The 26,196-nt window shown below is 40.4% G+C and overlaps 1 protein-coding gene across 1 annotated transcript; it reads right to left on the bottom strand.

The window, feature by feature from the left end:
- Positions 1 to 1,239: 1,239 nt before the first annotated feature.
- Positions 1,240 to 24,523, bottom strand: LOC308290983 (cadherin-like protein 26; the record flags this gene model as incomplete). Its single annotated transcript, XM_080732896.1, has 13 exons — positions 1,240 to 1,449; positions 2,549 to 2,659; positions 3,482 to 3,603; positions 4,280 to 4,504; positions 5,128 to 5,352; positions 6,041 to 6,183; positions 6,898 to 7,214; positions 8,529 to 8,714; positions 8,820 to 8,951; positions 9,933 to 10,078; positions 10,203 to 10,347; positions 10,530 to 10,679; positions 24,461 to 24,523. 13 exons carry the CDS (start codon positions 24,521 to 24,523, stop codon positions 1,240 to 1,242), a joined length of 2,175 nt encoding a protein of 724 aa, XP_080589022.1.
- Between the last annotated feature and the right edge of the window lie 1,673 nt (positions 24,524 to 26,196).

Genomic DNA, 26,196 nt, shown 5'->3' with positions numbered 1-26,196 from the left:
ATTCGAGGCAGGCCGACTAGCTTGTTGACTGAAAATAACAAACGTGTTTGAATCCCGCATTCATTACCTGTGATTCATATTTCCTCCTTCAGGGAGTTTCGTGGTTCACAGTTAATATGCAAATGATTTGACAAACATACTGTAGTTGCTAAGAGGATGAAGAGCCCTGACCACAAAGCCTTCATTGTGATGATGCTTTATTATTAGACAGATCTTAAATTGCTCTTGCATCACAGTAGCACCATTTGCAACATCACACACACACACACACACACACACACACACACACACACACACACACACACACACACACACACACACACACACACACACACACACACACACACTTAACATAACATTACATTTAACATAACATTAACATAACATTACATTTAACATAACATTACAATCACATAAGACTTTGATATTATGGTACATTAAGCTCCATATTTAATTTTAGGACCAACTTGTGCACAGAAAGAGTGCTCAGTCTGATCTCATTAAATCATGGAATTAATACTGATGAATACCCCGTTCTGCATTTGTTATCTTAATGCATAAACAACATTTCTATAGTTTTCATGGATTATAGTCAAACCTGAATACATACAGTAGCAAGAATAGCCTATAACCATTATCACCCAGTCCAGTACTGCGTTGAAATCATAGACTGTATAAAAGATATGGACAAAGCGAAGCCATTGGTTTCTATGCAGCGCAAATGACACAATATGGGTCCTTGGCATGGGTGTTGCCATCATAGATTGAAATGCAACCAGAGGAGGCTATTGGCTGACAACGGTCACGTGCAACCGCAGGGGGATACATGGGAGAATGTGGTCGGAGCCTCCCGAAATACAGCATACGAAGAAGAACACAGCCGGCTGGTATCAGTTTAGTTGGCCACGCCCCCCGCAACTTTATCAATTTTAACATAAATGGGACCTTATTTTCAGAATTGAAAGGCAATTCTTAACTAGCGATAGGAACCATAAAGTATTCATGAAAATGTTAATTAAGGTTAGAACACGAAAAGGGGAAAATGAATGGGATCCAATGGAGAACAATTCTTTTTGCAACCGGCCAGGGGGAAAACAGCGCAACTAGCGGCCAATCATAGGAAGTTTTAGTTCCGTATTGGGCTCATTTTAAATCGGCGGAACTCTCCCCCTGGTTGAAATCAAACAGCAAGTCTTCTATACTACAGGGCCAAACGTCCATGGCACACATGGGTTCCACTCAGGAGATCTTGGCCTCAGGTAAACAGATTGAAGCCACTTTGTTGAACCTGGGACCCAGGTAAAGTAACATGTCAGTGTCAAAGGGTATCTCTGGGATGGAGATGGCGTCTAGCTGGGAGCTAGTCTCCGTTTCCTCTCCCTCCTCTGCATATGGGTACGGGGCATAATCACCCAGCTCTTCACCTGGCGCCTGGAACGTGATCATCCTCTGGAAAGGAAAGGGTTCAAGGGAAAATGTCACCTGTGTGAACTGTGAACTTAAAAGGACAACATGATACAGTACCTTGCCATGATGTGACTGCAAACGTGAGCAGTCTTCAATAGTTGCTCAATTGATTAGAAATTTAAATTCCAAAATAGTTTCCCCATTGACTTGCATGACTGCAAACAAAGCAGATTCTACCAATATATCGTCGCTGTCGGGTGAAAACCTTGTATGTCCAAAGCTGTTTTGCATTTATCATTTTAAAAATGATTTAAACTAGTGAAAACAGCCGATCTACAAGCACACAACGCCTTGCACCGCAAGGCGTTGTGTGCTTGTAGATCTGCTGTTTTCACTACTTTTGTGCGACGGCCTTATGTGATGAAGCAGGGCTTTACTTTGCGAAAGAACGTACACATTTGAAACTTGGAGATACAAGGTTTCCACTTGACAACGACGATATGCAATTCAAATTTCTGATTTTTTTTTCTGAAAAAGAAAAAAATATTTCTGATCGTTTTACTTGAATTAGGAAGAAGTTGACCAAAAAGAGAGACTAGAACAGAGATTTCACTGTGCAGTGTAAGTCAGCGTGGAGAAGTTATTTTATCGCAAGATAATAATAAGGATAATGAATTTATTTGTACAGCACTTTTCGAAACAGCGTTACAAAGTGCAATACAGATTTGTACTACACAACCCAAACCTTGCTTTAAGAACTAAAAAGCCATATATTACCTGGTTTAATGTGCTGAAAATGTGGTCATATCTGGCCAAAGATGTATTCCCCCATTGAGAATGTTGGTTGGCTGTTGTTGAATTCTGGTACCCCCATTGAGAATAATTGTTGCCTGTTGTTGTACTTTGGCTCCCCATTTGAGAATATATGTTGCCTAGTGTTGAACTCTGTCAGAAACAAATGGCAATCAGGTTAGATTGAAATCAGAAACTGAGAAATTCACATAAACAAACACCTTGGTAAAGTCATAGTTTGATTCCCTAGTTGCACTCTAAAAACAAGCCAAGGGTCACAATTCAAGTTATTTGACTGGAAATGTAGAGTATTTTTCTTTCCATCTTTAAATTCTACTTTTGCATCTACCATGCGCATGGAGTTCCCTCGTTGAAACTGTCCTGCTCCAAGGGTCTGCTGGTGAATGGCAAAGTCAGACTTGCCTCGCGCTATTCTCATACTCGCTGATCTACCTAGAGACTGCAGGAAAACAGGAACATTTGAATACATGGTCACCACCAGGCATGGAATTTCATCATTTTGTGGGAAAAGCCACTCGACCCTTGTGTTATGTGTGGTGTTGTAAATTCTTTGAGGGCACAAAGGCCTCAAATGCCAGGTCAGGAAGGCCATCAAATGAAATGATTTCAAGTCCTCATAAATGACAAATTCATAAAGCAATACAAGTAAATATAAAAAAACTGTTTATTTTACAAAATAATTTATTGGGATTTCCAAATGAAAAATGTGGAAATACCAAGTCAAATATTCATACATGCTGAGCATGCACAATAGTGCAATAGATCCATTTATAAGCATTTGATTTTAGTTTTTTCAACATTGGATAATTATGTGGTGAAAATGACATCACTTACTGTAACATGCTGTCCCTTGACTGCTGACATGTTTATACCAGTCGCTTGTGTATGTTGTACTTTTGTCGCGTCTACTTCGTCTAGGGAAGATATTGGCACCTGTCATGAAAAAAGATGAAGCCTGAATTTTATTTTGTTGCGTGCGAGTGTTGTACACAGAAAACAGTTGATCTAAAAGCTCACATCACAACACGTTGCACTGTGATGCATTATGAGCTAGATCTGCTATTTTCATAGAGTTAAAGTGATAATCCACTACTAGCCTGAGCAACAACATGATACTGCTGCTATTTGTTGAAAAATAAGAAATTGAAAAGTAAGGTTTCGAAAATTAAAACATTAATTAAATTACAGTTTCAATACTGCATAGATGTTTTGATATGTACTGTGGCAACACAAGAAAGGAAAGGTTTGAATGCGTACTAACCTTGCAGTCATCTCCTGGGACCTCAGTGTTAAACTTGATCAGATGTTCTCCTGCTGAACACTCATCTGGTATGAACTTGATCTCCCTTTTACACGTCAGCAGAAAGACCAGCAGTAGGACACCTGATATGTAGGACACCACCACATAATAAACATCATTATCATCTTTTGTCTATGAATACTTTAATATTCTTTGAGCACAGTTCATCAAGAATATACAGAAATGTTGCGTTTTATTATCTGTGATCCTTCTGCTTGCATGAACACAGTTTATCCTTATTATCATCTAGATTAGAACACTGTCTCCCAAACATTGGGTCTGGACAAAACTTTATATTGCAGACCAAATTGTATGGGTCGCGAGTAAATACCACCAAAAAAAAATCTATATATGATTTCAAAAGATTAAACAAAAAGATCACTTTTCATCAATTAAAAACTATTCCAACGCCTTTCAAAAGTATTTCACAAAAAAAAAGTTAGATGAATAATTACCATACATAAATACATGAAACGTTTAACTAGTGAAAATAGCAGATCTACAAGCTCACAACATGGTGCAAAGTGGCAAGTTGTGAGCTTGTAGATCTGCCATTTTCACTAGTTTGGATCCCAGGCAAATGTCTAATTTCTCTTTTGGGTCTTGAGGTAAAAGGTATGGGAACCACTGGTCTAGAACACCATCGGAAACCTCTCAGGCTTCCTGACAGTTGTCATTCTGTCTAGTATTTTAGCAAGTAAATTACTTACATCCCTTCTGGCTAATAACAGAGATGAATAGACGGATGTGCGTTTTTACCTAATAGAAGCAACATAGCAGTGAAAAGCATTCCAATGGCTGACACCCCCAGTCCGGAGCTGGCCTGGCGGAGGCGACAGTTGGGCGTCCCGGGCTCTACGCACTTGCACACTGTGATCGTCAGGTTGTGGAGCGCAGAGTGGCCCTGCATGTCAAACACCTCCAGCAGCAGCTCGTGGTGTCCGACGTAGACGCCCTGGCTCTTGACCAGATTCACAGAGTAGCCTGAACCGGGAAACGGAAACATACACTGTTACATGTGTAATCCTCAGGGTTGTTGGCATTTTCTTGCTTTCCAACACACTCATAGTAAGATGTTACAGTATGTATGAAAATGTATTAAATAATAAAGCCCCTTTTCCACTACAGGGCCGAACCAGAACCAGAACTTTCCAGAACCAAGAACTTTCAAGAACCTGTGAAGTTCCAGGACCGAGTTCTGCTTATGTTTCCATATAACCAGACCTAACCGGGTAGGTCCCAAAAAAGAGCAGCAGCACTGCTGGCTCCGCCCATAGGTTCCCAGAGCTCATGTTTAGTATTTCATCAAGAGCAGGACCTAAAAAAGGTTCCTTGTCTGAAACTGGTCCTTGCGCTATATGGAAACAAAACCAGAACCAAAAAAGTAGGTTCAGGTTCTGGAAAGTTCTGGTTCCGCCTCGTACTGGAAAAAGGGCTTCTTGACCTTTGACCATGTCAGTTTGAAATCTAATATGTATGATGATGATGGCACAGTGACATAAGTAACACAGACAGCCTCAATACAATAATTTGGCAAAACAATAATAGTAATAATAAATATTCAAACTGTGAGACATGTTAATGGCCATCTCAGAATCAACCCATACCGTGATCAGGTTTCAAACTCCACCGTCCCTTGACGTCCCCGTGAAGCTTGAAGTGGAAGGGCCCGCCGTAGGGCTCTCCGTCCAGGTCGAAGGCGGTGACGTTGGCCCCTGGGGGGCCGTCGGAGACGCACATGTCCATGGTGTTTTCAACCAGGCTCGGTACGTTGTCATTCTGGTCTTTCAGATGAATGTTGAGGGTGCCGGTTCCCGTCATTGGAGGCACACCTGGAAATCATAAACAGTTCCTGGTACAAACTGGTGCCACAGTATACTGTACAAGTGTGTATAGTCGTGTACCCTTTAAAACAAAATGACACTTTGGCAGAGGTTTGGGTTGTTTGCTACGATGTGGCTCTAAATATTAGAGAGATATCTTCAATAGTTTTGTCATTTATTAGAAATGTATCATTCAGAGTAGCCTGAATGGCTCACATTGTGCAGAAAACATCTCGGAATGTCTCTCTTTTAGCAGTGAGCACACAAATGAATGCAAACAATTCTGACAATAAATAATATTGCAAGATCCGACTCAGATTTTTTCTTTTTACTATTACTATTTGCACAGATCCATTCCAGACCTTCCTCCTCAAATAGTAAACTCATATTAATGAACGTGTGTACAGTATGCTAAAAGACCTGTTTCACTGTACAATGTATGAGGGGAGTCTATTTTGGATGATCAATTTCTTATCAACAGAGCAACTATTGAAGATATCTCACTAATATTTGGAGCCACGTTATAACAAGGTAAGTACACAACCCCAACATCCACCAAAGGGTCTGCGCTTTAAGGCCGATTTATGCTTTGTTGTGCTTTGATCTACGCATTGCATCGAGCTTGTAGATCGTCCATTTTCTGCACACGACAACGGCACACAGCTATGTATAAATGAAGTATTACTAGGTTCCATACCATTGTCTACAGCAAGCACTGTTACTTTATAGACGTTGTGCTTAACGAATGGTGACTCTCGATCTAATGTCCCGTTTGTGGTTATTCTGCCGGTCTTGGAGTCCACTTTGACCCATTCACCCGGATCATCACCTTTCTTGTATCTGTAACACATTGATGTTAAGACATTTCAACGTTTAGACCAGATTTTCTTTTGCTTGACTGCAGCTGCATGTAGCCTATGCAGCTACAGTTCTCAGCCAGTGTTCCGGGGACCACCAGTGGTCCTTGAGGGGGTTCCAGGTGGTCCCCAGCCAAATGATGGAGTTGGTAACCAAATGGACCCTTATAGATCTTTAACTCTTGAGAGTGTAAAATAAAACCCTTACAGGTCTATTATTTGGTTTCGTTTTACGCTCTCAAGAGTTGCATTATTGTTAAACATTGACAACAATTAGAGAGTGTAGAAGAATTGTTATTTTGATGAACGTTTGCCTGTTATCTCTCCTTTGGTTCCAACATCAATAATACAGTATGGAATTGTGGACAAATCTTATCCAACGATAACAAAATATTGTCTTGGGTCCGAGAGGTCAAACCTCATCAAATGGACCTTGATGTGAAAAGGGTTGAAAACTACTGGTCTACTGTATGTCTGGCCTACTGTATAGACACTATAGAGTATAGAGGGTATGTGCGTGACATCATCATCATACCTGGAAGTTATGCGGGAACGCCTACTGAGTGGCAAAAAACATCTGATTGCGTTAAACGACATTAAACTCACTTTGCCACTCGATATGTCTTTCACTTTATGCATGCGCATACCCTCTATATATCCATTGACCTGGACTGTGCCAGATGCAGTGCTGACTTACACAAATGTACCGCCTTTTGTGTCTGGGTCGGTGGCCGTGAGCGTCTCCAGGTAGTGTCCCACGGCGACGTTCTCCTCCACCACCACGTCTTTGACGGGGACGGCGAAGACGGGAGGCTCGTTGACGTCCTCTACGTTCACCGTCACCTGGCGCGTGGCCAGAGGGGGCACCGAACCTTTGCCAGGCTCGCCGGCCACGGTGAGCACGTCCCAGAAGCCCGTGCTGAGACGGTTCCGGACCTTGCACGAGTAGTAGGGAGCCTCGTTCTCCACGCTGATGGTCAGGTTCTTCTGAGAACCCTCCTCGAAGTCCAGAGGCTGTCAACGTGGGGAAGGAGGGGAATGTTATTGCGACCGTCGCAGTTTTACTATGAGAACCGTCACAGCTTGTCCGTGTCCATCTGGACGTGTACACTTTTTTACCGGCTATGGGTTTGTCGCTCTGACATCATGCTCTGATGTCACTGTGATGTCAGGGGAACCACTCTTAACAGAATGCGTTTGCCGCTCTGAAATCACGCTCTGGCTTCACTGTGATGTCACACATATTTATGCCCATATATGGAGTTCCCTGATGTCATCAATATTAAGCTCATATTAGATATGGACAGGACTTCATATGGGAATGCCCATATATGGTTCCCCTGACACATCACTGTGACATCACAGTTGACATCACAGTGATGTCAGATACTCAGAGCAGGGATCTCCATATATGGGCATAAAAGGGATTCTGTTAGGGATCTCCATATATGGGCATAAAAGGGATTGTATCCCAGATGATGCCCTGTTAGGGGAACCACACTAACAGAATCCATGGCCAAGACAGATGGCGTGACCTCATCCTTTAGGTAGCCTTTCGCCCTTAGGTGTCTTACTGGTGATAAATATTGTACATGAATAGTTTGTTAAAAAGTCATGCTAATTCTAGTCTTGATACCAATACCATAACCCCAAAATAAACAAGTAAATATATATTTTTGTCAACCTATAGGCACTGCAGATTAAAAACAATAAATCAGCGTAGCTTTTAACGAGCGTATCATCATGCAATGGGAATGCTTTCGGTTTCGGCCCTCCCAAAAAAAAAAACACACTTTACCCAGTGTTTGTTTTTGAACCATGGGCGTTTGTTCGGTGCAAGTTAAGCAAAGGAAACTGAGTGCTCAAATGCTGCTATGCACAGCAACGCAAGCCAATTATTTCTACAGACAAAAGCAGCAGGTGTTGTGTTGGATAGAAGGAAATCACATTCCCCATTCGTAAGAAATCAGACAGGCATGACAGACAGGTGATCCTGCAATTACAGTTTGTTTATACGTGACGATAACTTTGAACTAAAACAATAACTTCGTCGTTGTCGGGTGGAGACCTTGTATGTCCAAAACTCTTCGTTTTGCCTTTATCATTTTAAAAATGATTTAAACTAGTGAAAACAGCCGATCTACAAGCACACAACGCCTCGCACCGCGTGGCGTTGTGTGCTTGTAGATCGGCTGTTTTCACTTCCTTTGTGCGACGGCCTTGTATGATGAAGCAGGGCTTTGCTTTGCAAAAAAAACATGCACATTTGAAACTTGGAGATACGAGGTTTCTGCCCGACAGTGACGACTTGTTTCACAGGCAAAATACCTTTTCCACAGACAGCACTCCGTCGTTCGTTGCAGGGTCGGTGTCAATTCTGAAGTGGTGCTTCGCGTTTCCGTGGACGATGTTGTACTTTGCCTTCCAGGCTGCCGTGCCTTTGGCGTCCTTGTCCGAAACATGCAGTCGTAAAATAGAAACATTCTTCTCTCCCTCCTTTATAGTTCTTAGAACCTGAAAAACATCATTGGAGGCAGAACATTATGCTTGATGCTTCTACTCTCAATGTATATTGAGAGTGTATATTTTTTCTCTCACATAAAGAACAACTGTGCTCACAGTTTGTCCAGTGAAAACAGGCTGGTGGTTGTTTCCATCTTCTATGTGGACGATGACAGTGCAGGTGCTGGACAGCTGGACTTTGTTTCCGCGGTCCCTGGCCTCCACAAGGATCGTGTACTTCTCCGCTTTCTGTGTGTGTGTGTGTGTGTGTGTGTGTGTGTGTGTGTGTGTGTGTGTGTGTGTGTGTGTGTGTGTGTGTGTGTGCGTGTGAGAAAGGGGGAAAGTACACAACTTTTTTTAAAACAAAATCTAAAATATGGACAGTATTTTCTATGCATCACATTATCAGTCATTTTAAACTTTGTTTTGGCAATTTTCTCCCCCATGATGAAGACAGAAGTCAAAACATTGGTAGAGGGTGTAAGGGTGCAGTCACACTGAACTTAGATTCCATATGCAGCGGATTCTGACAAAGATTTTCAATGGGAACGGAGCGGTTTGTTGGATTTCTGCAAAAAAGGCACTGGAAAGCATAGGCAGAATCTGCCTGCATAGGCAGAATGAAAGATTGATGTGACCTCACCCTGCAAAGGTTGATTGATTGATCGACTGGAAGTTGGAGTGTGAGTCGTGAGAATCATTTTTCCTTTTGTATACTGGCCATGATGCAAGTTCAAACACTGTCAATCACTGTCAATTGTGATCACAACACGTAATTGTATAGCGAGACAGGCCTCAAAATCAAATGTAAACAAAGTGGTTTCTATACAGTACAAAGAAAACAAGTTCTGGTAGTTTTTGGAAATTGAAGTTACTGCATTCATGACAAAGGTTCTGCATTGCAATAAAACACAATAAGTCAATAATACTGGTGTAATGTGAGTGCTAATAGTGGACAGTAGCCATAAACTAAATAATATACCAGGATCTGTTTCATTAGATATTGGGAGAATCCACAATTTCCATGTTTGTATGTTGAAAAAGTGTGACTTTAAGACCGGTTTCTCTAGCCTATATACGATGAGAGTGAATGGTATCAATTATGTTCCTCACTTACAGAGCACAGAAGCAATAGATAAAGATGATCGATAACATGTGTACATGATGGCCAGAAAGAACCAATCCAAGGTTGATCCAAAGCTTAAGGAATTTTGAAAAGACTCCGCTCACCTCATGGTCCAGGCACCCTTTAAATGCAATGTTTCCGATTCCACCTTTCTGGGTAACGAAGAACTCCAAGTCACTTGGTTTAGGAGTGACAGAGACTATTCTTAAATCAAACGTTCCATTATCTGTCTTTGGGTTGTCTTTATCCACTGCCACGACAGACAGTAGGGAAGTGCCTGGAATAATACACAGTCAAAAATAATAATAGCCTACTTAACTCACAATATTATTAATAATTGCGTGGTTCCATTAGCAAAAAGAAACGGTCATTACCTTGTGAGGCAGCCTCTTTGATGCTGACCTCATACATTTCCTTGGTGAAAATGGGAGCGTTGTCATTTATGTCCGCAATCTGGACTAAAATCGCCAGTCTTGTGTCTAAGGTATTTTTGTCCAGGTCATACAACTCAAATGTCAGCTGCAATTAAACACAAACAATTTATACAGAGTAACTTTAAATAAAACAATTTTTTCATTTTGAATAAAGCAGAACATACATTTAATTAAGCAAATCGTCATCAATATGCAAACGGATGTCAACCTTAATAATAATGTATTTATTCATTACAATATACAATGCCTCAGTAAATTGAATCTGACCTTAAGCTCTTGGTACTGTTCGTAGTCTACTTTATTATGGACCAAGATTTGTCCTGTGTTGACATCGATCTCCAATACTCCAATTGGATCTTGATCATACCCCTGACCACTGATTTTAAAATTCTTCCTGAACGTTTTCTCAATTCCTAACTGAGAAGAAGAAGAACAACAAAAATAGATTATGTTATTTTGTCTACACATGTGTGCAGTGGTGGAAAAAGTATCAATACTGCAATGTAGAAAGAACAAAGTACTCTGTTACAAGTAAAAGTCTGGAATTCTAAATGTACTTGAACGTATTGGCATCAGAATGTACTTAAAGTACCAAAAGTAAAAGTACAAAATGTTTGATGTAGATCGGCTATTTTCAAATAGCCTAGGTTATAAAATAAGGCTAAAGTGGATTAATTAATTTGTTTTATAATGTAATAATTTATATCTGCAAAGTAACTAACTAAAGTCTTCCAATAATTGTAGTGGAGTAAAAGTACAATATTTTTACTTAAAGGGGCACTCCACTTTTCAACCTATGTTCATATAATTGGTCCTCACTCAAAAATAGCTTTTTTTCTTTTCTTTTTTCTCAGAGGAGGGCTGTGGGCAGGTCAGAAACCCATCGTCTTGTGACATCATCGATTGCCAATCCAGCTTATAGAAACTGCAGGCTTTCTATTCCTGAAAAGTTGCAATTTTAAAGTGGAAGCCATTGTTCTCGCGATAATAAAAATCTAAATATTTGTTTCAAAAATATTGATTCATTTTATTTTTGGAAAATGATGATGTCACAAGACGATGGATTCTGAACTTCCCACAGCTCTCCTAGGAGACTTAGACTGAGTAGAAAAAATGTGTGATATTTTATCATGAACATTAGTGAGGACCTATTATATGAAGACAGGTTGAAAAGTGGTGAACTACAGCCTCTCAAACCTGTGAAAAGTGATGCGTCATCACTTTTCACCGTTATTTTGGTCCGTTTTCTAGCCCAAGGAATGTTTTTCATGCAAAACAAATGCTGGCAATGGATCCAGAATCAACAAGAACCCCTAGTTTGATCCCTCACATGCTACTTAAAGCATATTTTTTTTGGTGTGTTTCTTTCCGGTATATTGAAGTCGATAGAGTGAATGGCCATAACTTTTTTTCGCAGAGTTTCCGGCAGAGCAGGCCTCTCATTCTGTGTAGGCTACCTTAATGACCAAATGAATAGAAAAAATAAAAATAAAAAGTATGTCAGGACGTCACAGGTAAAACCCTATTCTTTGAGCTTTTGGGCCTGTGGCTCCCCGGGTATGTGTTTGTCTCCTCGACTGATTCTTGTTCTCTTCAGCAAAAGCTGAAGAGAACTGTCGATGACTGTACAGCAAAAGCTGCACAGTCATCGAAATCTGCATAATTCAAGTCATCCTCCGAGTCACGCTTTTGTCAGTGTGATGTAAAACGGATATGTGCCCATATATGGAGATCTCTGTATCCTCAGTCCTTGTCCCCTTTTATGGGCATATTGACATATTGGTTCTACTGAAAAATATTGTTTTGTACAACTGTACATCATGCAAGTACAGTAACGTCAGGGGAAGTAGCTAAGAATGTAGTTAAAGATCTGAACTATCCGCGTGCGAAAGTTGGAGTCTGTAGAACCAACCTTGTGCTGAGACCTCTTTCATGCGATTTGGGCCAATTCGGCCTCGGCTTCAATTAGTAGTCAGGATCCCCTTTTATGGGCATATTGGTTGGATTGGCAGTTCTACTGAAAAATAAGTACAGTAACGGCAGGGGAAGTAGCTAAGAACGTAGGCAATGATCTGAGCTATCTGCATGTGAAGGTTGGAGTCTATAGAACCATCCATGTGCTGTGAGACCTCTTTCATGCGATTCGGGGCAATTCAGCCTCGGCTTCAATTAGTAGTCAGGATGTACTTAGTTACTTTACAGCACTGGTTCCTATACTGTACATCAATGGGTCTCAAAGTGGGGCCCGGGGTCCCCCATAGATCCTTGAGGGGGTCCCTTGCAAAAAGGAACTGTTTAAACTCTGAGAAATACGATTCTGAAATAAGAATTCAGAATCATTTTGAAAATATTGACACACAAATCCTCTCTCTTGGGGGTCCCTGCCTGCCGCAAAAACCTTTCAGGCGAGGGGTCTGTGGTCAAAGAAGAATCCTGAAAATACTCACTAGCTCAAGTTTATATGGGAAAGGTCCTTTACTTTCTTCCTCAATGATGAAAGAATCTATGATCCAGTCTCTCTTCTGCCGCTGCAGAATATCCATGGAAGCCACACTGCAGACCCCCATACACTGTAGAAGCATAACAACAGTTCAAACTGCAGACCCCCCATACACTGTAGAGGCATGGCAACAGCAGTTCGATGGCCAAAACGCAAAACCTCCTATCTGAAAAATTCACTTTGTTGGGAAAATAAAAAAATAAAATGTGTGTTCAATATTAAAACCTATCTACTATTTCTAGTCACGTGACATTTTTGGCAAAATGAGGGGCAGAACGATCTTTCAGACAGACTGACCATAACCTAACCCTAACCCTGTTGTCCTCATTTCAAGTGAAATCCAATCATGAAATTTGCAGATAGGTTTTGCGTTTTGGTCAGGGTCTGGTTGTCAGGTATTTTTTTAAATACTATACGTAGTTTAATGAAAATGTAAAACAGCAATACATATAAAAATAGTGATTATATTATTACATTATTTTAAAATTATTATTACATTATTATAGCTAGTGATCAAAGTCTGTTATTACTTGACAATTTATGGAAAATCACTTTTCCTGTCCGTTTTAGTTTGTATGGAAAGTGGGTAAAATGGTTTATACTGTTACGTTTCAAATGATTAATAGTCTTACCCAGCAGACAGCAGACCCAGAAGCATGAGTGACATGTGTGAGGGGTTGGTTGCAAGATAAATAGAAGAAAACAAATACATTCCCTCACACTCTCAAATGTGGATTTGTATTTGGCCAATGAATTAGAGTACATAATGACTTAAATAACTGATGCACCACCGTTGATGAAGATTGTGGAGAAGAACAAAAAAAAATCTCTAAATCAACCTCAAATCCAGTTCAATGTTAAGCCTGAAACCTACACTCACCATAAACATTATTCACATATTAAAATCTCATAATTATGAAATAAAAAGATACATTGTTATTGCTTAGCTTAGTTATAGTGTGATATCTGCATGAATATCCCAATGGTTTATTCCAATACTTAAAAACTATTAGTCCTTACCAGAATGATGAGACAACTTGTGATTCTCCCCATATTGTAATCAGATGCCATTCTATCGGTAGGTTAGTCCAGTGCCTCAGAGCAAGTGTAACTAAATGGAAACAAACACAACTTGAAACACTATATGTGTGGGAGGGCAAATAAAGGATGTCATGTGACATCATCATACACACCTCCTGACAGTGGATGGGCGTGTAGCCTGCTGTGTGTTCATTTAATGAATCATTCTGCCATCATTTCTCAGGTATTTTAGGATGCAATATCTCATATTTCACTCCAAGTCCAACAATGCAGGACAGAAGAAGAAGAAAAAGATGATGAAAGTGAAGGAGAAAGTAACTGGCTGTGATGTGTCTTTATAATTTGGAATTGTATGAGCTGTGTTGTTCTTGTCCAGAATGTTGTAGCTTTTGCATTCCCTTGTACCTAAACCATTTAAACCATTATGCTTAGTCAACTGGAGTCCCATAAGGCTTTGTGCTAGGCTTCCTCCTATTTTCGCTCGACACTACTGTACATTTAGTTTCGCCGAAAATAGCCAACCTGCAAGCGCACAATGCATTGTAAGCTTGTTGAACGACACATTTCTCCTATTGTTTGCCTCAGAATAGGGACAGGAGGTTTCAAGTTAAGAATAGCATGTTTATGCTTTTATTATAGTGTGGTTGCTATAGGCAAGACACTATTGTATTCGGTCCACAGCAAAGTGAAGCTGTTTTGTACATTTTCTGAGTAATGTTATCCTCGTTTGGCAGCTAGGGTTGGGTGGCTGTTCAACAGAAAAGTTTAGCTTTTGGTCAAGATTTCTTTCCCAGCAAAGTGAACATATGTGTCTTGTAAACTTTCTGAGTAATGTTATCCGGGTTGGAAGGTTGCACAACAGAAAAGTCAATCTTTATGTATCACAATACATACCGGTAATATAAATGGTAAGACAGAATTAATTTCCCAGCGGATTCCTCGTGCCTCGCGTCACGGCAACCACACTTGCAATTTCCCAGAATTGCATCGTTCTAGTTTATATTTGTATTTTATGCTGGGTCCCACTAGATATTAGGCTATTCCTAAATTGGTAGAGTACAGTAATGGCCAACTTGGATACCCACACAGCTATCATCACCCTACTTTAATGTGTGCTCTGCTGGTCGCACTTTTCTTCGAATAGTGACACGAATTAAGTTGGCACTTAGACAGAGTGCAGTAGAAAGTGTTTAAAACTACAATGTTTGTTGGCAAATCCATTGCTTGTGTTCCCTAGAACCTATAGGTTCTCGCTCAAGGTTCAAGGTTCAAGGTTGTACTTTATTGTTACGTCTTTTGTACAGGTACATAAGAGTAAAATTTGTTTTTTGTTTGGCATCCTTCAGTCAATGCAGTCGTATATCAAAGAAAAAAAATATATATATAATAACATCAAACCACATCTAAAAATAATAATAATAATAATCTAAAAAGGAGTGCAAAAGGCAAAAAGAGCAACAGGAAAAGAAAAGAGCATCCTCAGATGTACTTGTGCAAAAAGTTTGGCATATTCTATACGCCAACAGCATATTTTTCCAGTAGTTGCTACTGTACTGTACTTAACTTTTGTAAACATCTTCACAGAGTGTTCTATGTGCAACAGATTAATATATTCAACTTCACAGTATGCATTTATGTACAGTAGGTGCAATTCAACTTCACAAGGAGGGAACGTAAGGGGTATGTACAGTAGGTGCAGTTCAACTTCACAAGGAGGGAACGTAAGGGGTTGGGGGCTGGGGGGGGGGGGGGGGGGGTGCTAGCGATTCCTTTTTCCCTGGATCTTTCTCGTTTTTGACAGTTCGTTCATGTGCCTGACTGTCCGTGGAAAGAAGCTCTTTTGCAGTCTGTTGCTGGTAGCTTTGAGACTGCGTAGACGTTTTCCATGAGGCAGCATCTTGAACAGACTGTGGTTGGGATGGTGAGAATCGTTCATGATTCCACAGGCTTTGTTGACACAGCGCTCATCGTACAAGGCTTGGATTGGGGGAGATCGCATCCACTGATGCGTTCGGCTGTCCGCACAACCCTCTGCAGGGCCTTGTGATTGAGGTCAGTGCAGCTGCCATAACAGGCAGTGAAGCAGCCAGTCAAGATGCTCTCCGTGGTGCCCCTGTAGAAAGCCCGTAGGACTTTGGGACCCATCCCAGCTTTCTTCAGTTTCCTGAGGAAGTAGAGGCGCTGTTGGGCTTTCTTGACCACCTTTTCTGTCTGCACTGCCCAGGTCAGATCCTCAGTGATGTGTACCCCCAGGAATTTGAACTCTTTGACTCTCTCCACTGCAGCACCCACGATCTTGAGGGGTGAGTGGACTTTAGGAGGCCTCCTGTAGTCAAAGATAATCTCTTTTGTTTTCTCCACATTGAGAGATAGGTTGTTCTCTTGACACCATGCTTCCAGATTCTCCACTTTTCTCCTGTAGGCTGTTTCATCATCATTGGTGATCAGGCCTATGACTGTGGTGTCGTCCGCGAACTTGATCACTTGGTTGGAGCTGAACAGGGCCACGCAGTCGTGGGTGTACAGGGAGTAGAGGAGGGGGCTCAAAACGCATCCCTGGGGGGCGCTGAATACATTTTACAGTAATCAGACACATTAAGGCATGCACAGTTAGTAGTTTCCATTGAATACATATCCAGTTCGACAACACCCAGCTATGGTGTGCAATGCATTCCCCACAGACACAGTACAGAATAAATCATGTTTTTTTCAGCTCAGGTTTTCATTATGAAGGCATTAAAAATATGCAGGACTGATTGTACTTACTGACAATGAGCTGACAAGAATCTATTGTTGAAGTTGAGGCATTTGAGCATGCTTGTTATTGAAGCCATGAAGTCATAATGCAGGAAAATGATTTCACTCACCAACATGTCTCATCAAGAAATATGCCACCCACATAAAACGTGGTTGGTCAAGCATGCATTTCAGCCGTGGAGATTAACGAGATACATTTACGGAGTATATGAGTATGTATTTTTTTATTAATTCACTTAACATTTCAAGGCAAATATTGTACTTTTCACTACATTTTTAAGAAGGGAAAAGTATATTGTGAAATACCCACATAAGCCCAATTTCAAAAATAGAAAGAACGCATTGCGATGCACTGCTAGTTTATATATGCTATTTTCACTGCAATATATATATTTCTTTCTGGATACCTTTGAATTTTGAGAGAAAATGTCTCAATTCTAAAATATTGTAATTTGTATATTAAAAGCATGCACACTTTTGAATACTTTACACAAGTACAAATTTGACAGAGTTACTTCACTTGTAGTTGACTAATAATTCCCCCAAAGTATGACTCAAGTACGGGGGAACCCTGGACGTCTTTTAGACATTAGGAAACTGCATGATTCAGCAAATTGTACACAACACAGGGCAGGACCAGTCCAAGCCACTGTGAAACCATTCGCCGCCTGTTTTGATGTACGTCTCTCAACCAGTTCCCACAAGTTGAAATGACTGATCTAATCTTTCACAATAACAATCTAGGAATATGCAAAAGCAAAACTGTATCTTATCTCGAACCAGAGAGAGACGTTCTCATTAAATGTGCAGACACCCAGACAGGCCTACAGACTAGATTTACTGTAAAATGTACAACTTCAGCCTAGAGGAAAAAATACCATAGCAATAGGCGGTTTCCCTTTTCGCTCAGTCGAGTGATGAACCTGTTGTTGGAAATCTGTTCGATCAATGTCAGACACCAAAACATCTACAAGTAAATCGCTTACGAATTGTACACAGCAGTGCGACTGTTCAGTTCACTTCGTCGCACTGTAAAATTGTTGGTGTTCATTTGTTAATTAAAAATAACACTGTTGATTTAGTCTATCATTTTCAACTACAAAAAAAGTCCCCCACTTAAGCCCTGGTCCTGGTGTCTGTATTTTGGGTAATTGGGTATGACATTATAGTCTTTTAAAATATTTTTAATATACCAAAAATAGCTGATCTATAAGCTCGGGACAACTCGGGACAACACGTTGTGAGCTTGTATAGTGGTAATTTTCGGTGTATCGACAACTTTCCCATGTCCCGTCGTGCATTGCGCAGAAGGTGTGCGGCAGTTTCCGGCGTCGCAGCCGAGAATGATCTACAAGCTCACAACGGTTGCATCTGCGACGCGACGTGAGCTTGTATGTCTGCTGTTAACCGGAAGTGTCCCACAGATAATGCTACAGTAAATTCTCACGGGAACAGGTGGATAGGGCTTAGGTTTCTAATTTGCTCGGGTGAGCATGACCACACCTCCACTACATGTGGGCCTGTCTTTGCCAGCAGCAAGCTCTACCACTTCTATGAGATAAAGTAAAATAAACAATGAACTGTCTGTCTATCATTCAGCAACAGTATGTCGAGGGATTAGTGGAAAATATAAATAAACTAGAATCATTCAAGGTAAAGATTGTTTGTTGAGCAGGGTTATGTGAGGCAGAGCAATGTATAAGGTGGAGTAGAATGATGCCTTTATGTTGTGTTGATTTAGATGGATTAGGTGAATTAAGGACATGAGGTCAGATACATTTATTTCCACCTGAGTGAGAATATTGCTGAGAAGTACAGTAACTGCCTAACCATATCATAATCAATCAAAGTCTTCATTGTTATGACAATATGTGGGGCAAGCATCAAATAGGAAGTCGGCCATGCAACAGGAGGGTAGCAAAATGACAAAAGTAGGTCGGTAGTGTCTTATTGTTGGTATCAGCCGGTAAGACACGGCCCGTCGGCCCCCGTTACAATGTGCTAGACCCCAGGGAGATGGATTGCTGAGGTAGAGCGCCACACCTACCACGACTTGCCGAACTCAAGCCTACTCATGCACTGAGTTGGCGATGCCTGGGATCAAACCCATGACCTTGTGAACTTTATAGCTATAGTATAAGGACATATGTTATCATAAGGTCATACCTACTGTAGCTAATGGTGCATAGGGTTCACAACTGATTGTGACTCTATGAGCCAGGGACCACCACCAAATAGTCCTGGGGACCACCATTGTGTCAGGTGCATTGGTTTAATAATTTTTTTCTTGAGTTGCACTGTCTGTTTATTCTAGGCTGTGTAGTGGTTGTTATGGCCCGGGCCTAGCCTAGGGGTCATCACCAGGTGCAACAAAAGAATGGACTCCCTTCTTTCCAGTCCCCAACCACAGCCAGTCAACACCAGTTTAAAAACAAAAAGAGTTATTTGGGGGGGGGGGGGGGGGGGGGCTCCTCAAATTAAATTTACAATTTAGGCGTTTAGCAGACGCTCTTATACCAGTGTGACTTACAATAAGCAGCGCAGGGCAACACATCAAATGCATAGAAATAGTAATCTAGGATCACAGGTATACCAAGAACCTATCATCAGTCTAACAGTGGAATAGACCCCCCAAAAAATCAATAATCTGTACATTGAAACTATGCACGCTATAGGATTTGTAACCTTTGCATGAGCCTGCAAGCTGCAAGGTCCTTGAGTCTAGTGTAAGTGCTGCGGCAAGTCCTAAAAGTGGAGTCTGAAGAGGTGAGTCTTCAGATTACGGTGCAAGATTAGGAGTGAGTCTGCAGTTCTAATTGCAATGGGGAGTTCATTCCACAGTTTGGGAGCCAGTAGAGTCTGAGATGTGTGGAGCGTTGTCCTGGGTGATCACTGACCCCTCTGATAACGATAATGCTGATAGTCTTTAATTCCACTAGTGCTATCATATCACACAAAACACGTGGTCTAAATTTCTCCTAAATCTTCTTCCTGTCCTCTCTCACCTCATCCAGAAACCTCCTCTTTGACCTTCCTCTTTCTGTACGGCTGGCAGCTCCATCTTCAGCATCCTTCTAGTAGAGGAGCCTATCAATTTCCCTAATTTTGGAATGATCATTTTTGGAGACATGTATATCTTGATTCTTGGGGTTCTCAGAATGCCAAAAAAAACATGTCTCCAGTTTTCTTTTGGAGTTTAGCATGTGTAATTAGCATAATTAGCCAATTAATTGCCCAAAACTGGAAATGGCAATAGCTTTGCTTCTAGGTAACTTATAAAGGTGATATCTGCATTTGCTACTCTAGGTACTACAAACAAGAAAAAATATTGAAGCATTTGTTTGCCAGCTGTACAAGCCTGGTACACATCTTGTGGATGTTGGTGAGCTCAGGGGGAGGTTATTCACAAAGAAACAATTAGAAGCCGAGAAGCTGCCACCTACACAAGGAGCATTACATCAAGCCATTGCCCATGCCCATTACTAGGCAATGGTATGGTATAAGGAGTCAGGACCACGTACATAACCCACAGATGCCACCACCAACTGAATATGGATGGGAGGCTGAGGGAGATCAACTGTTGCCAACCATTCACAACACAGGATCCCCACCTCCATTACCCAAATGATCAAATGTGGCTGCAAGAAATCCCAGTGCATGTCACATTGTTCTTGACGATCTCAAAATTTTAACAGCTCTGAAATGTGAGGCAGATAGGTGTGTTGTAATGTAAGCAAGGCACATCTGTTGGGGATTGATAATGACGACGACGACGATGACGATGTGTGTGTGTGTGTGTGTGTATATATATATATATATATATATATATATATATATATATATATATATATATATATATAGTATATATTGTATATACTGTGTGTGTGTGTGTGTGTGTGTGTGTGTGTGTGTGTGTGTGTGTGTGTGTGTGTGTGTGTGTGTGTGTGTGTGTGTGTGTGTGTGTGTATATATATATATATATATATATATATATATATATATATATATATACAGTGTGTGTGTATATATATATATATATATATATATATATATATATATATATATATAAAGCTAATAAAGAAAGGTTAGATATCCTAGTTATGAAATGAGAATATTGTCTAGACTTGCAAACAGACTTACACTGTCTGTAAGATCATGTTTATTAATTAACTTAAAGCAAACAAATATAGCTATTTCTGGTTTCGGTGTGATTATTACATAATTATTACACATACAAAGGTTACATGATTTATCTTTAGGATAATGATAATCAGGCCTGAAATTTCGTCATTTTAGGACTGGAAGGCCATCAAATAAAACAAGATTTTAGTCCATTGAAATAATTTGTTGAATTTAAGGGTTATGGATGATAACCTAATCTGCAGTGAAATCGATAAATGATGGTCATCTGATCCATGCTCAGCCCTGCACCAATCAAAGATTGATTGATTTCAGAATCTCATCTCTTCTCACTACCTTAGTCAGAATGCGTTCCAGACACATGTGTGTGTGTGTGTCTGTCTGTCCGTTCGTATTTCTGCTAACTCGGTGTCCAGCAATTGTTCAATTGTCTAAAAAACATACTACAAAAATCAGTAATGCTTTTGCCTTGCTGAACAAAAACATACTACAAAAATCAGTAAACCTACACTACACTCCCCTTTTCTGTGGAATACACTGACTCCAAGTTAAATTCATGTTAACTGATTTGCATGATAAGTGAGCAGATATGTCAATAAAAATTCACCCAGCCAACACTCCCTCTTCTGTGGAATACACTGACTAACCAAATTAAAATGGGCACATTTCCAGATGTCTTCACCCAAGCCACACTCCCTTTTCTGTGGAATTTCTTGACTTCTGACTGCCCCCTTTTTCCCAAACACTAGGTCGGGACCCATTTGTGTATCGTCGACACATTTTTATGGGTCCCTTAATTTTTTGGTTTCCTACTTTTTGTTTTTAATTGTTATTTATGTAATTTAATTTAGTGAACATTTTTAAGAAATTCCATAAATTAGAAAACACGTTGAAAAAGTAGTGAAAATAGATCTCCAAGTGACGTGTTGTGAGCTTGACTCTTGTAGACGAAGTGACGTGTTGTGAGCTTGACTCTTGTAGACACTTGTGTCTACATGACAAGAAAGAGACACAGGTGTCTACTATCAAGAAAGAGAAAGAGGAGAAAGTGATACAGTCAGCTGGGGCATTAAGGCCACTGTGACCTCAGGTCATGCCACTGGTTTGAGGGGCACAAGGCCGAATTGAAGGGCGATGACGGCCATGGCCTTCATTGCCTCCATGAAATTCCTGCCCTGATGATAATTGATGACTTGTAAACATACAAGCTTTCAAAGTTGACTAAAACAAAAAAAATAAGCAATTTGCTTATTTTCACCAAAGGTTGTATGACTTCACAATGGTAACAGATGAATTTCTGGACCTCACAAACATGGACTTAGACTCTTAGATCACCTTTATAAGTTAACTAGAAGCAAAGTTATTGCCATTTCCCGTTTTGGGCAATTAATTGGCTAATTATGTTAATTGCACATGCTAAACTCCAAAAGAAAAATTGGAGACATTTATCATTAAATTATCATTCCAACAGAATCTGACTGATTGGCTCCCCCACTCACAACGGTGGCGCAAAGCGCCGCGTTGTGAGCTTGTAGATCTGCTCCCTTTTGGTTGTCTTTTGGGTCTCGAGCTGAAAGGTTTGGAAACCAATGCTGTATACTGTCGATGACTTCTCCTTCATCTTTTTCTTTTTTTGTTTAAGGATGGGGGTCATTTTTTCATGAGTCAAACTACAGTATGTGTTCATCAAACATAGTAAAAGGTGGGCAAAAATGTGTAATTAAGTTTTAGAACTGAAACATTTTTTTAACTTGATTAAATATATTCACTGAATTTTGAATTCAAAGGAAATTATATGATTGGTATCTATATAATTCCTAAGAGAAAACGAATGCAAAATAGAAGTATTGAATGTAAAGACTATATGGGCTCTATTTTGATTGTCTTAAGTACCAGCTCTTATGCTTTAACTTAAAGGCCTGTCCATACTGTCTCCGACCACCGAACTTTACGTCTGAAAAGGTCTGGTCCAACTACAAAATGACGTCAATCGCATATTCTGAAAAGCATTACACCGAATTAGAGTTTGGAAAGCTGCACATTGTTTTTTTTCTTTACATATCTACTGCATAGTACTGTGTTCTATTCGTCTGTCATTCAATGTTATATGAGATACTTAAATGGTTTCCTGTGGAAATAAGCTTAGTCTTTTCATGGATCTCCTTTTAGTAGACTTTGTACCAGTGAACTGTACCATCATGAAACTGTACCTTTTCCTATGCAAACTCCTAATAAAGTCTTCAATCAATCAATCAACGTTGGAAAGTCAGAACTCTATGACAAAAAGTTTGGTGGTCGGAGACAGTATGGAGTTAAAGTATAAGAGCTGGTACTTAAGACAATCAAAATACAGCCCATATTTGTTTTGCTGGGTTATGCTAGGGAAGCCTGACTGATCTACTTCATTCTATGACGCTGATTTAGATCAGCACTCCTAGCAGCTGTAGAACAAAAACAAACAAATGTGATACAACCACAAAAATGTCATGTATTCGTGGGAGCTACTTCATACCAGGGACGTGCTGGCCATTGGGAAAAGCGGGCCAACTCCCGAAAGGCCGGTTCATTCCCAGCCGGTCCAGGCCGGCCATTAGGAAAAAATTAAACTGTTTGCACAAAAGTAAAAATTAAACTGTTTGCACTAAAGTAGTGAAAACAGCAGATCTACAAGCACACAACGCCTCGCACCGCGAGGCGTTGTGTGCTTGTAGATCGGCTGTTTTCACTAGTTTAAATAATTTTTTAAATGATAAATACAAAACAAGCGGTTTTGGACATAAGGTTTCCACCCGACAACGACGAAATATAACTCATGTAATTGGCCCACTGGCTTGTCACTTGTCATGATCTGAAATGGCAAATATTTGAGTAGCAGCAGCGCTTTAGAGAGAGATCTCTCTCTATAGCGCGCAATGAGGGCCTCTCCAACTCTTTTTCCCGGGCTGAATCAGGGGCCCAGCACGTCCCTGCTTCATACCGTATCTACTTTGAATCGACTTTCACAATGATCATCTCACACGGTCTTCTAAAGTCTCTGCCACTCCCTCAGACACAGCTTCTTATGCAACGTGCTACATGTCCTAGTTTGTTAAGCTGCATTGCAACAGCTTCAGTGGAAACTGTCACCCGCTTCTGATGCTATCATGTGTAAGTTCTAGCCTAGCTCCAGGCCTCCAGCCCATAAACCCGCCCACTCTAGTAAGTTCCCACAATGTCTAGTGTACTGTTTTTCAACCATTGGTCCACGGACCATTAGTGTGCATGGCATAATTACAGGCGGTCCATTGGAAAACATTTTTTTTTAACTGCTGAAAAACATATATTGTACATAATATTTCAGTACACCAGATTTAAAGAATTTGAACCAATAGGCATAGTGGTGGGGGAGCAGATCTACAAGCTCACACTTTATTAATTAGAAGAGAGAGAAAAAACATATTTTAAAAAAACAACAATCAAATTAACCAGTAAAAAAAAAAAACATCTGAGTGGATCATCAGAGCAAATATCAGTGTGTTTGGCCTTAACACTATAACACTGTAGTTTATTTAATATCTGTATTCAGTTCTACCATACTTTCATCATTATTAGATAGTCTTCATTCATTTATTCATTCTTTGATTCAAAGTCTTCATTTCAAAATATGCTTGCCTGATGTTTAAACTATTTAAAGTTATTTGTGGTTAACTGATCATCATTAAATCCCCTTTCATGCTAGATTAGGTGAGATATCCCATCAGCCTCGTGATAGAATATTTACATAGCTGGCCCGGATGGCCAGGGTAGCGGGCCGGGCACCTGGGCTGCAGATGAGACTCCCCATCCTGACGATCTTTGGTGCGTGTCACTCCCTATCTCTCTCTCTCTCTCTCTCTCTCTCTCTCTCTCCCTCTCTCTCTCTCTCTCTCTCTCTCTCCTCATTCCCTGTCAGCACTGCATTCCCTGTCAGCACAAAAATATCTAAAAAAGAAAAAATATATATTTACATAGCTGTAGTGAATAAGAATAGCAATCACGCTCCTGCCATTTTGAATGAAAACCTTTTGATTATGCAAAGTGGGAGCTTGGCAAACTGATCAGTACAATAGCCTTCTGCCCTTCTGAAAATGCTTAATTCTATGAGTAGTAATTCTTCTTTGAGTAGTGTAAATCATATTATGTTTTCAGCATGTATTTCCAACGGAACTTATTTCCAAAACAGCATCAGATATTGTACATAATATTAACGGTCCAGACAGGTTTCCAGAGGTTTAGCACATGCAACAAGACTGTTGGGACTGTATTAGTAGTGGGGAAAATGTAATTATTGTCACTCCAGATGACAATAATTAAAGACTGTTGGGAACACATTTGTACTAGCCTATATATAAATGTAGTATACATATACATATACACATTTCACCCATGTTTTTCATCTCACTCATGCACATCACTTTGTCTGCTGACCTCACTCAGCAACAAAATAAACAGAGAATAAACAAAAATTAAAATAAACCAATTGTGTGATCTGGGAAGCTTGCCCCAGGAAATGTGCCAAGCTCAATAGGGAACAACGGTATATAGAGCAGAGTGCCCCTGCCTGAACACCAACAGCTATATTTTTGTCCATGCCTTACCTCATATCCCTACACTTCTTTGCCCTTTTTTACTATTTTGAAACACATGTTTAAATACTTCAAATAGCTGATCTACATACACACATGTTGTGAGCTTAAAGACCAGCTATTTGAAATATAAAAAAAAAAGATTTTCAAAATAGTGAAAATATAGGGATAAGGGGTAAGGCATGGACGAAAATAGAGTGCCAAAAACAATATAATATCTCCCTCAAGCCAAGGGGGGAATCCCGCCTCTTAGGCTAGTGGTTATAATGTTTGGCTTTATTGTCCCTTCCCATGTGGGAGACCAGAGTTTGAATCCCTCAGGTGTTGCAGTGTGCAATGTTGTTGTTGTTATAAGGATAAACAGTGCATCCATCAGGTTCCCATCCTGATAATGATCTGTGCAGCTGGTGACGTTGTGCTGTTGACATCCCAGAGAGGCAGCGGCGGTTATGAATATAAAGTATGAACTTAAACGTAGCGACGACATCAAAACCCAGCAAACACACCCTGTACACCTATGAAAACACACTCCGCGAAGCCGCCAGAGCACAATGTTTGTTCAGCGCACCAGTTTTACAACTCATGTGTCTCCACGCCACAAAGAAACGAAAGGAACAAAGAGAAAGTGTCTTGTTTCATGGATTAAAGCCCAACAAACGCACGGTTCTGCAGGAGAAACCAGAGCCGCTCGGCAGAGATCCACGTTATAAAAAAGATCCAAGCAGTGCTGTTTGATATCTGCCTCCAAAGGACAGGTTTAGTTTGTAGACTCGGGACGAAGATGGTATCGTCAAATCAAAAGTCCAGATCCAGCAAGGTGTTTAACCACTGGTGTTCCTCTTTTGGGCACGGTATTATATGCAGAGATGTTCCAAGATTTACCCAAACCTTT

Source organism: Nannobrachium achirus (genome assembly GCF_963921795.1).
Source record: "Nannobrachium achirus genome assembly, chromosome: 9".
NCBI lineage: Eukaryota > Metazoa > Chordata > Actinopteri > Myctophiformes > Myctophidae > Nannobrachium > Nannobrachium achirus.
This window is presented reverse-complemented; position numbering and strand designations above follow the sequence as displayed.